The 12295-nt window shown below is 39.5% G+C and overlaps 1 protein-coding gene across 7 annotated transcripts in view; it reads left to right on the top strand.

Annotated features, from left to right (window-relative positions):
- Nucleotides 1-12295, top strand: part of SEC16B (SEC16 homolog B, endoplasmic reticulum export factor) — a 76100-nt gene that overhangs the window by 28676 nt on the left and 35129 nt on the right. For all 7 annotated transcript variants that reach the window (XM_007480842.2, XM_007480841.2, XM_056815587.1 and 4 more), the window contains 7 exons: nucleotides 1604-1751; nucleotides 3228-3376; nucleotides 5081-5142; nucleotides 6454-6589; nucleotides 7388-7618; nucleotides 9276-9373; nucleotides 11586-11667. In XM_007480842.2, coding sequence (XP_007480904.2) covers nucleotides 1604-1751; nucleotides 3228-3376; nucleotides 5081-5142; nucleotides 6454-6589; nucleotides 7388-7618; nucleotides 9276-9373; nucleotides 11586-11667 — 906 coding nt within the window. The remainder of the gene's footprint in view (nucleotides 1-1603; nucleotides 1752-3227; nucleotides 3377-5080; nucleotides 5143-6453; nucleotides 6590-7387; nucleotides 7619-9275; nucleotides 9374-11585; nucleotides 11668-12295) is intronic.

Genomic DNA, 12295 nt, shown 5'->3' with positions numbered 1-12295 from the left:
GACTCATTGGGGGCTTTTATTGGCAAAGACAGTGGAGTGGTTGGCCATTTCTTTCCTCAGCATATTTGACAGATTGGGAAACTGAGGCAAAGGGGGTTAAGCCACTTGTCCAGGGTCATATAACTGGTAAGTTTCTGAGGTTGACTTTGAACTGATGTCTTTCTGACTCCTGACCCACCTTGCCAGCTGCCTGGCATCTAATAGACCCTTATTAAATATTTACTAATTCTGGTCCTATGTGCAGGCTGTTTTCCTCTAGTAAAATGTAAGGTTGAAGGCACAGACTATTTTCTTTTTGATTTAGTATTTCTAGTGCCTTTCCAGCATAGGACCTGGCTCATAATTGACCAGGGATTCTCACACTTTTCTCTTTTGCTCACAGCATATTATTATTCTCTGTGTGATAAAAGACAACACTAGGGAGAGTTGGGAGATACTGTTTAAGTTCTATACAATGTGAGGCATGCCTAACAAGGACCCAGAGAATTGGCAGTGTGGTGGTAGTGTTCTGGGGAACCTTGGAGAACCACTCAGTAAGCATGCAATACGTGTTTGTGGAGTTGAATTGAATTGGCCTCTTGCCCTTGAACTCAAGTAGGCTGGAAGTTTGTTCTTGGGGATCCGTGAGCTACTGGAATATTCTAGTTTAGGCAGGAAGAAAATGTCACGCATGCTGTCTACCCTGGCTATTATGGACCCTCTCCATGGAATGCCTATGGCTCTTTTTGTTGGTTCCAAAGATTCTGGTGCTCTCTTCCTATTCTGTTTTATATGGTTTCCTGTGTATTGGTTTTATCTCCTCTATCAGGTTAGAGGTTTCCGAAGGTCAAAGAATATGCCTTATGGTTCTGAATCTTTTATAGTAGAGTGGTCAAACCTGTGGTCCACTCCCGAGTCTGGCAAGAGCCAGATTAAAATGTTTAACAAATATCAGTTTAATATTTCAATATTTAACATCATAATTTAATACTGAAAAAATAAGAAAGTTAAATATTTTTAACAAAATAAATTAAACTACAATAAATAAGAGATAACATTTTAAAACTATAGTTGATACGTATCCCCCACAAGGATGCTTATGTATGGATTAGTGACTCGGATCTTTCTTTTTTTCTTCAAACACCTTCTGTCTTAGAACTGATTCTCAGTATCAGTTCCAAAGGCAGAAGAGTGGAAAGGGCTAAGCAATTGGGATTAAGTCACATAGCTAGGAAGCATCTGAGGCCATATTTGAACTCTACCTACCATCTCTTGGCTTGGCTTTCTATCCACTGAACCACGTAGCTGCTCCATGGTTCCAATTTCTATTTGAGCTTAAGGCTGTTGCTTTACAGTGTCTAGCTCAGTAAATATTTGCTGATGGATTTAACTCTTTTCTGACCTAGTAATCTTTTCACTATCAGAGTATTTATAGGGGAACTGAAATTTGGGTTTTCCTAAATGAGCCATTAGGAGGGAGAGGTCTTTATGATATTCTATTTAAATGATGTAGTACTATCATCCTAATGTATTTCCATTGTTCAGTGCTTAGCACAGTGCTTGGCACATTGCAGGTATTTAATAAATGTTAATTGTTATTATCACTTTTTTTTTAAATTTCCAGCTACCATTGGCCAGCGAGTCCAGTTTGCTCCAGCAGTATAAGGAGTCGGGTCTTAGCTCCAGCAGCTACGAGCTAAGCCAGTACATGTTGGACTCTCCTAATCAATATGATTCTACCCCTTTCAAGACTTGGAGTCCTGTTCAAACAAGTAACTATCAGAGCAGATGGAGCGGTGACATCTGTCTGTTAAGAACCTATGCTTACCTAGAGAGACCAGGCATCTGCTTCATGTAGAAAAAGTCTTTGAATTCCCTAGTAAAATATAAGCTTCTTGAGGGCAGGAATTATTTTTTATTTTGTCTTTCTACCCCTTCTGCTTATAATAGCATCTAGCATAAAGTAAGTGCTTAATAAGTCTTCTCAATTGGCCAAACTCTTGGCCTTCCATAGCATGAATTTCAATAATGATGTTAATTTGAGGCTCCCATCTCTTGTCCTCTAATTACCTGTATAATGAAGACAGTATTGTCCATTCTTAGAGGGTGGTGCTGCCTCTAGCTGTTTTGTGTTTGGTATTTGAATGATTGTCCAGTTGGATGGGACATGAGATAGTTAAAGGTCTTCTACTGCTCCTTCTCCACCTCCTCTTTTTCCTCCTCCTCCTCTTCCTCTTCCTCCTTCTCCTTCCTCTTCTTCCTTCTCCTTCTCCTCCTTCTCCTCCTAGATGAGAAAATCTACCAAAAAAGAGACTTCCAGAAGAGGAAGGAATGGAGGAGGTGAATGTCATCCACAAAACAAAATGACTTTTCTAAGATGATAAATTCTCAGAGAAATGGATTCTCAAGAACCAGAGATTTTGCATGTTTTGTGGCAACTTGAGCTTTCTTCCTCCTGTTATGATTAAAATTCTCTGGAGACAAGGGAGAAACCAGCAACATATTGCTGGTGCCTTTTATTTCTCTGGTCTGCTTTTAAAAATTTAATTAATTATAAATTAAGATCAGTCTTCAGAGAAATTTAATCATAACAATATAGTAACCACGGAGGGAAAGAAGAAAGAGGATACAGGCTGGTGCTAAATTTCTATATTGATTAGAAAAAAGAACTTGTTGCCTATTATTTAGGACTGGTCATCTAAACTTTGTAACATGTTTGGAATAGACTTGGTCTTTAGAATTTCTAAAGTAGGGTGTCTAAACCTGAAGTCTGTGAACTTTTATTCAACAACCATTTATTAAGTAAGTATTATGGGCTAAGTACTTTGGAAGTACTGGAATCTCACCCCCCCCCCCCACTGACAGACAGACACAGCAAAAAGGGTTCTTGAACTGGAAGAACTCATAGACTAAGATAAATATAGCATATTTTGATAATTGCATTTCAACATAATTGGTTTCCTTTGTAGTGTGATGTATTTTATTTTATACATTTTAAGCATTTTTTTTCTGAGAAAACATTTATAGACTTCTCCAGATGGCTAATGGGGGTCAGTGATATAAAACAATTACAAACAAAAAAATAGATTACCACCCACCCCAACCCTGTTCTAGAGTCAAGTTCCTTCCAGTTCTCAATCCTGTCTAATTTTCTAGTCCATCCAGAATCTTGCCCCAGATGACATTTCCATAATAACCTACTATAACCCAAACCTCCAGTGTCTAACAATGATGATCTCTTTGGCTAGAAGACGCAGCAGTTGGACCTGTGGACCCTATGAAGTTCTTCATCCCTCATACACCCGTTTGCTTTGGGCCAGGAGGTCAGTTGATACTGGTGTGTCCCAACTATCCAGCCGATGGACAGACAGCACTTGTGGAAGTACACAGTTTGGAGGTAAAATTGTTAGAATTCCCCATTATGGAGACATGTTGGGTACTTTGCTGCTCTTAACTTCTCCTTACACTCCCCTCAGTCTGAATTGCTTGCCAACATGTGTTCAAAGATCATGATAATTGACTTTCATGGGAAAAAGCAGTTTTTGGCTCATCAAATTAGAAAATATTTGTAAACTCTTTAGCACGGTGCTGGGCACATAATAGATGTTTAACAAATGCTTTCTCCCTTCTCTTCTTTTAGATTGGGTTCTTCTCTGGGTCTAATAATTATAATGATTGACATTTATAGTGCTTTCAAGTTTGCAAAATACTTTATGCAGATTATCTCATTTGAACCTCATGACCAAGGCAGGTGCCATTTTGAAAAGCATCATCATTTTACAGGTTCATAAATTAAGATTGTGAGAGTTTTAATGATTTGTCCATCACCATATTACTAGAAATCATGAGAGGGAGGATGTGAATTCAGGTCTTCCTAATTTCCAGATAGTATTCTACCTACCATCCCATACTAGCTTAGACCTAGGTTTCCCTTGTCACATTACGAGCTCACTGCTTAGCACAGAAATATATTTCAGTTTTTCAACTGGATCCAGAGGCCATGTTCCAGCCTGGTGGTATTCTAAATTTAAATGACCACACTAAATCATTCTAACTCACAGAAACTGAACTAGGTGGAGTTTCAGTTTTTCTTTTAACATTTAATTTTTGTCTTGGAATCAATCTGTTGCAAGACAGAAGAGTAGTAAGGGCTAGACAATTGGTGTTAAGTGACTTATCTGTGGTCACATATCTAGGAAAAGTCTGAAGCCATATTTGAAACCAGAACTTCCTGTCTCCAGGCTTGGCTTTCTAGCCACTAAGCCACCCAACTGAGTTCCTTAGAATACCCTTAGAGTTCCATTCTTGGCCAAGCATTATAGTTTAGTTGAGTGCCCTACAAGTTTAATTGCTTACTTAGTGGTTAATCACAAGGAGCTGTGATCATCATCACCTAGTAAGGCCTCTTTGATAGGAAGCAGGATGCTCCATTTCAAATATGGTACCAGGGAAAGAATTCTGTATTTGGAGTCAAAGGACCTGGATTCAAATTCTGGTTTGTCCATTAACTAAATTTTTACCCATAGGTAAAATGAAGGGGTTGGACTAGATGACCCATAAGGTCCTCTTCATTTTGGAATGTAATTTCTTATAATCCCAAGTTGGAAGGTTTTGAACTTCCTGTCCTACTCTCTTTATATTTGAGATACTTTACATTGCAGATAATACAATTAAGCCTATGACAGCCCTTTGAAGTGAATTGTACAAGTGTTAGCTATCCATTTTACAGATGTGGAAACCGAGGTGCCAATAGAGTAAGTGGCTTGCCTATGTACTCATTTTTCTATAATATCTATAATCTATTATTCCACCAACCAACTAGAAACTTCAATGGCAAAACTAGAATCCAAAGCCTAGGTTTTCAGATATCAAATTCTGCTTTCTACAATGTTTTGTCTTCATTTATTAAAAGACCAGTTGCTGCTTTTAGCATTTTGTTCTGAGTTGAGATTTTTGCTACTTAGCAAAATGTTCCAAAATAAGTTTTTCAATAATTTTCCCTGAAGATTAGTTAAGGAAGATGGAACAAAAGCTTTCCACATACTGGCCCAGGTGGAATAGGGCATTAGATGGGCAGAGGAAATCTACTTCTGTTTTCCAGGTTCTCCTTAATGACACTGGGGAACAAGAGGAGCTAAGAGCTTTCTCAGGACCGCTGATCAGGTAAAATTCCTGTAGGACTTTCTGAGTAAGTCTTCTTAATTAGCTACGAGCTAATCCTTTCTGTTCATGGCTCATATACTTCTTGGGCAGCTATCTGTATTTATCTTGATTTTCCCTTGAAGAAAAGGTTCAATAATGGATAACGAAGCAAAAGCCTTTGTACTATGGGACAATGCCAAATGTGTTATCGTTCATATCGATTTCATCATTGGACAGCTAAAGAGAACAACAAAACAGATTTAAAAGGAAGAGATCATTTTCATTTTTTCATGTTTCTTTTTATACTGTGTTTTCATTTACAACATGACTAATATGGAAATGATTTGCATGATTGTATATATATATATATATATATATATATATATATATATATATATAACCTATATCAAATTGGTTACTGTTTTGGAAAAGGGGGAAGGGAGGGAATTTGAACTCAAAATTCTAAAAAATTAATGTTTTTACCTATGACTGGGAAAATTCTTATTTTTTTAGAGGAAGAGATCATCTATGGAAAAAATCAATTAAAATTTTCAGAGATCACCTCAAGGAAATTCTATGGCTTCATATGAGTTAATGGATAAATTAAATAAAATTAAATAAAAGCTAATGGATATTAGAAGAGCACACTATTGTCAGAGTGGATTTTGGGAAACTGCCAACAAATGAATTAGTGTTTTTTTTTGAAAAGCCTTAAAGCAATGGGTTTCACTAGGGAGAAGATGTATGATGGAATTCAATAGTCAAATTAGTATGAGTGGGCACATCTGCCCTCTGTAGGACTGAATTGGAGCTTTCCTATTTTAGTGATTATTTTTCTCAGCTCAATGTGCATTCCAAGAGGGAAAAAAAAGAATATTTCTATGACCACGGGGCATTCTCCTTTAGTTCCAAGTATATTAAAGCTTTGTTTTTTATGACACAAGAAAAAAGGGAATGATGGAAACATCATTGCATTTTGAGTCAGGAAATTTAGATTCACATTTCATCTTTGTCATTACCTAGCTTGGTGAGCTTAAGCAAATTCCTTCATCTCTTTAGGACTCAGTTTCTTCATCTGGGAAATAGGGGTTAGTTTCTATGATTTCCTTAAGCTTGAATATCCTTTATGAGCTAATAAACCAAAGTCTACCTTCCTTCCTTGAGGTGATAACTTTCTTGTATCCAGACTCCTCCTCCTGATCTATGTGGCCAGGCTTTTAGAGAGGTGCTTCCTTCCCCAAGGCATCTTTCATCAGTTCTAGAGAATCCTAAGTATCTTCCCTTGAATTCTAGAATTTAAGACTGACTCTACTTCTTGGGTTGCTCCCACAGGGAAGATGTGCACAAGGTGGATGTGATGCTCTTTTGCCAGCAGAAGGCAGCTTTGAGTTGCAAGGCTGAGACACCAAGTGGTAGAGACTTGGCCCTGCTCTGGAAGTTGCTGGTCCTCCTTTGTCGTCAGAATGGAGTATGTAGACACTCAACTCTACTTAGGGCAGATGGGAATGGAAGGGCTGGATTTTTAGTATTCTGGCTTGGATAAAGCTGAGTTAATTTCATGGATATTTATGGCAAAATATTAGAAACAAGGAATTGTTCTGGGAGAAAAACAATGTATATAAATTATTTGTTATTTTTGATCTAGATCTGCAAATTCATCAAATTAGGGAATTCCTGGTGTGGGAACTCCCTTTGCTGATAGAAGCTGGCAACTCAGCTGTTATGCATAGTTTTAGAGGGTTGATTGCATCACTGAGAAGTTACATGACTTTTTCTCATCTCATAGTTAGAAAACATCAGAGGCAGGACTTCAGCCAAGGTCTTCTGAACCCCAAGGCTGATCTTCTATGCTCCATTCCATGCAAATTCCAATTTAAATATGTGAACTCTTCCACTGGGCATACCTCGTGCATGAATAATGGTCCAGCCAAGTAACAATCCCTGTGAAAGTTATCACTTGTTCTTGACAATCTTCTAGAGAAGTCATGACTAGTATCAACAATGTTAGTGGAGAAGGATGCTGAAGAAGGGCTTTATGATGAGAAGCATTGCTCACATGCAATGGTATGTATTGGGGCTGAGTTGAGGAAGGTAGAAGAAATAAACTTTTCTCTTATTATGTAGATCTTTTAAAAAAAGATCTTTAAAAAAAAAAAGACCCCCCTGCCATTCTTTTCTTAACTGGAACCACAGATTGGGAACAACATAGTCTGTTGCTGGGCTCTTGCTCTTGGTCTCATGACCTGTAATTCTCTTTGCTCCGAAGTCAATGGTGGGGTCAGATGTAGCTGAGCTGTTGATGCAAGACTGCAAGAAGCTGGAAAAATATAAGAGACAAGCCCCAGTTGCTAACTTGATCAACTTGACTGATGATGATTGGCCAGTACCGAGATCTGGGACACCCAACCTTCTCACTGGTGAGATCCCACCCAGCATAGAGACCAAAGCCCAGATTATCGAGAAGTTCACTAAACTGCTCTTTTATGGAAGAAAGAAGGCAAGTAATCTCTAATTTTTTTTTGCCCAAATCCCACAAGGAGTTTTAATTTTAAAACAGCCTAGATATGAGACTTTAGTAAAAATTAAAATTATTATTATTTTTTGGGAGGGGACATTATAGGCATTCCTTCAGAGGATCTCATGACTGAGCCAGTCTCTCTTTCTCTCTGCCTCTCTCTCTTCTCTGTCTGTCTGTCTCTCTGCCTCTCTCTCTCTGTTTCTCTCTGTCTCTGTCCCTCTGTCTCTCTCTGTCTCTATGCCTCTCTCTGTCTCCGTGTCTCTGTCTCTCTGTCTCTGTCTCTGTCTGTCTGTCCATTAAATGGGGAGTTGTTTAGGGCGATCAATTTCTTTTCACCTGGAGGCAGAATTAACTCATTAGCTCATAACTGTCCCCAAATGACAAATTTTCCTGGCATTAAGGAAATAATGAATAATACCAGCCCAGTGCCTTACACACATCCACCGTTCAATAAATATTTGTTGAATGAATCTACACCTTCAGGAAAGCTAGATATATTTCCTCCCTCACGGAGTCATTGGCATGATTGATTTGGCCTTAGAGAGGTGTGAATATCATCCCTGTTGGTAGCCGTTGGAGCATGCAGCCTTTATACATTATTAATTTAACAAATCAACACAGTCTCTGTGGGTCGGGGCCCACGGATACTATTTTTGGTATCATTGTTTGAGGAGCAGGTCTAAGCATTAGGATGAAAGTTAGAGCACTCGGTACCTCCTTCTCCACTTCTCATGTCTTAGACAGAGAAAGAATTTTTGGCCTTTGCCAAGGTCAAGGATGTTATAATTGGCTCCGTTTGGAGACTCGCCACCAGCTGCTCGCCAGGCATTAAAAATGATAGCCTCATAGACTCTTGGTTCTTGAGAAGTGGAGGTGGGGGAGGAGCAAATAAGTGGAAGAAATAATCAGCGAGGTGGCTCAGTGGACGGAGCACCATGGCTGGAGTCAGGAAGACCTGAGTTTACATCTGGTTTCAGACACTTACCAGGCAAGTCTCTGAACTCTGCCCAGCTCGGTTTCTTCATCTAGAAAAATAAAAGCACTTGTCCTTCAGGGTTGTTGGGAGGTTCCAATGAGGTAATATTTGTGCAATACTGTCTACATGCTATTGATTATTCCCTCCTTTTGCTCACATAGGGGAGGCAGAGTGAAGAGTGGGAACAATTATTTATTGTCGATTATGTGCCAGACAGGTTTCCCCCCCTCCCACCCACTTTGGTATCAATATGTGAGGTTCTAAAAGACCTGATGACTTGTTCAACTACTAATAGTAGCTAATATTGGGCTTTACAGAGTACTTTATATATGTAAACCAATTTGATTATTCCCTCCAACCTTGTAAGAGAGGCAGCATTATTATTCCCATTTTACAGAGAGGAAGTTGAGGCACAGAGAAGTGAAGTGACTTGCTCAAGATCATTCAGTTAGGGGGTATCTGAGGCAGGATTCAAATTCAGGTCTTCTGGATTCCAAGTGTTTTACTCCGGGCACTGTGCCATATCACTGCTTTACCTTGAGTCTGGTGAAAGAAAATACAAAGAAATAGAAATTAAAAAAAAAAAGCAAAGAAATACCATTTTTGGGTAGTGGCGTGTCAAATAGGTTCATTCTGATCCAGATCCGTTCTTGATTTTAGGAAGCTCTGGAATGGGCCATGAGGAACCATCTGTGGGGCCATGCCCTCTTTTTATCCAGCAAGATGGACCCGAGGACGTACAGCTGGGTGATGAGTGGGTATGTTGGAACCTGTGTTTGCTAGTCAGGGCACCTGTCCTACCTATAAGATTGTGAGTGTGTGAAGGGCAAGGGGAGAGTGTGAGATTAAAAATTAATATCCAATGACTCCAAGTATTATACTTAATAAGATTTTATTAATAATAATTTGAAGTAAAGAGGCTGAGTAAAACCAGCTTTCCCAGCCATGCACGTGGGAAAAAGAGAGCGAGCTAGGGTAGAGTTTCAGAACTATATACACACATGACAACACAAATGTGAGGATGAAGGGAAAGGGATTCTGGGAGATGAAGTCCAAGGGTTCAAGACTTTCTAATCACACAAGAGAATTCAGTATTACAGGAAATAATAATCATGCACACGGAACAGCCAGGTGGCTTAGTAGACAGAGAGCCAGACCTGAAGATGGAAGATCTTGGGTTCAAATATGGCATTAGTCACTTTCTAGCTGTGTGACCCTGGACAAGTCACTTAACTCCAATTGCCTAGCCCTTATGGCTCTTTTGCCTTGGAACCCATATCGAGTATCAGCTCTAAGATGGAAGGAAAGGGTTAAAAAATAATGATGTACATTTTTCATAGTGTCTTTTTTTTTTATTGTGAACAGACACAAATTCATTTTCGGTCGATTTCTCAACTACAGATAAAACAAGACCATTTGAAGAGAACCCTGTTCAGCTATTCTGACCCTTTCTGCTTGCCAAAAAAAAAAAAATCTTAGTAACAGTTTCAAAAAACTAAGTGGGGAAGAAGATTATGCTTTAGGGCTTGTCTCCCCTTGGTTATATCTATGAAGCCAACCCAGTGTTAATTTCAATTGGTCCTATCTCACAGGAAGGCTGAAAAGAAAGGGATTGTTGGAGGGGCAGCTAGGTAGCACAGTGGATAAAGTGCCAGGTTGGAATCAGGAGGTCCTGGGTTCAAATGTGACCTTCCCAGCTATGTAACCCTGGACAAGTCACTTAATGCTAATTGCCTAGCCCTTGCTGTTCTTTTGCTTTAAATTATTACTAAGGCAGAAGGTAAGGGTTTAAGAAGAAAAAAAGAAGGGATTATTTGTAATATATATTTTTTAAGATCCAGTGATTAACCTACTAGCATCTACACTTTAAATCCCTTTATTTCCCCAGCTGTCCTATGGGATCAGAGAAATATGTCAGAGAAATTCAAAGGGACTAAGAGTTCCAAAATGATATCATTAAAAGAGCTTCAACCTCCCAATATCAGGGTGATATTAAAAAAAACAAAGCGATGCTCTTCTGGGAAATAATGCCTTTTGGGTATTAATGCTGAGCATCCCACCACTCCCACGTTTGCAGGCTGGTCGCTGATTCAGCTCTTTGTTTTGGGCCATTGCTTTTTGATGGGACTCAGTGAGTTGTGAAAAATATCTCCCACAGAATATCCTTAAATCTCAAATCAGCCATAGACCTTATTATATCCTTGTTAAGCATTTTCTGCAGTTTGTCATCAGTAGGATAATTTCTGGTCTCTGCTCCACGCCTCTTTGCTTATTGATAATGGTCATTTAGTGCTCGTGAGTGCAGAATTACAAGCCTGGGCAGCTTTATGCTCATGATGAGATAGGAAAGAGGGAAAAAAATTGACATCCAGACCTATCATTTGGCCCAGAGAGCGTAAAAGCAGTCAGTGGTGGATGGGTGGCTGAGGAGGAGGAGGGTGAGGACTGCTTTGCAGAAGAACCACAAGATGGAGTTGGAAGAACTGAGAGATTTCTGGGTTAGGGAGCCTGCTGTGGTTCTTGGCATGAAATAAGCTGGCTCAAAAAAGAGGCTCAGATCTCGATGCCAAAGAGGAGAAATTCCAGGCAGATAGTTCTCTTCTGAGCATAAATAATACCGGATTAACTGGAATTGGTTTCCTTATCTGTAAAATGGGGACAATTAGAGCACCTACTTCATGGGGTGGTTATTAGAAGCACACGAAATAACCTATGTCAAGTGTTTTGTTAGTCTTAAAGTGCTATGCAAATTATTATTATTGTTATTCCTATAGTACTATTATTATTAATATTGTTGTGGTGACCCAGGGTTTGCAGCAGAGAAAAGCTCTTATTTTCAGAAATGTAGCATCTTGAAAAGCTGAAAAATACCTTTATTTTCTGCATCCAAAGTGAACAAACATCATTTCCTCCACTTGGTCTGGGAATCCCAAACAGTGGATTGATGACAGTTCTCTCATTTGTCCTCAGTTTCATTAGCTCTTTGGCTCTCAACGATCCCCTGCAGACTCTCTTCCAGCTCATGTCCGGGAGGATTCCCCAGGCAGCCACGGTACTGTATATAGTGGGATGCCCCCATGCCTGTCCTGGGTGCCCTTTGTGTTGTGGGGTAGGGAATCCTGGGAAATACAGTGTTTACAGCGAGGGGAAGAAGAATCCATCACTGTTTCCTGGGCTTCTTCTTTCCCCCCATGGGTGACCCAATTGCCAACAAGAGTTGGTCCTACAAAGGCTATCACATTGGCTCCTGTGGAGTGATTCTCATGAAGTTTCAAGTTGGCTGCTTCTTCATCCTAGAAAACTGATAGGAAGACTCTGATCATGCCAAGCTACTCATTATCACTGTCAATAGTTGTATTTCCCAGGGGCTTTGTAAGGTAGAATTAACGCCATCACCCCCAGTTTTGGAGATGAGGAAGCTGAGACATCAAGAGCTCATCTTTGAGCTAAGATATGGTAGATATGATTTTGTAATTCATGGTGCTGGCGTTTTCTGATGATCATTTCGTCTTGAGGTACCATGTTGTTCTCTTGGGTGCAGAGATCACCACGAGGAAACCAAAGTTTAGAGTTGCTTTACAAAGTCATGGAGTTTCAGAGGTAGTTCAATTCCTTCTAAACATCCCTCTATGTGGCAGAAAACTCCCATAGGATATGGCGGTTTGCCCCTCATGAAAAGT

Source organism: Monodelphis domestica, chromosome 2 (genome assembly GCF_027887165.1).
Source record: "Monodelphis domestica isolate mMonDom1 chromosome 2, mMonDom1.pri, whole genome shotgun sequence".
Taxonomy (NCBI): Eukaryota; Metazoa; Chordata; class Mammalia; order Didelphimorphia; family Didelphidae; genus Monodelphis; species Monodelphis domestica.
The sequence above is the reverse complement of the archived record's forward strand: the minus strand, read 5'-3'. Positions and strand labels throughout refer to the sequence as shown.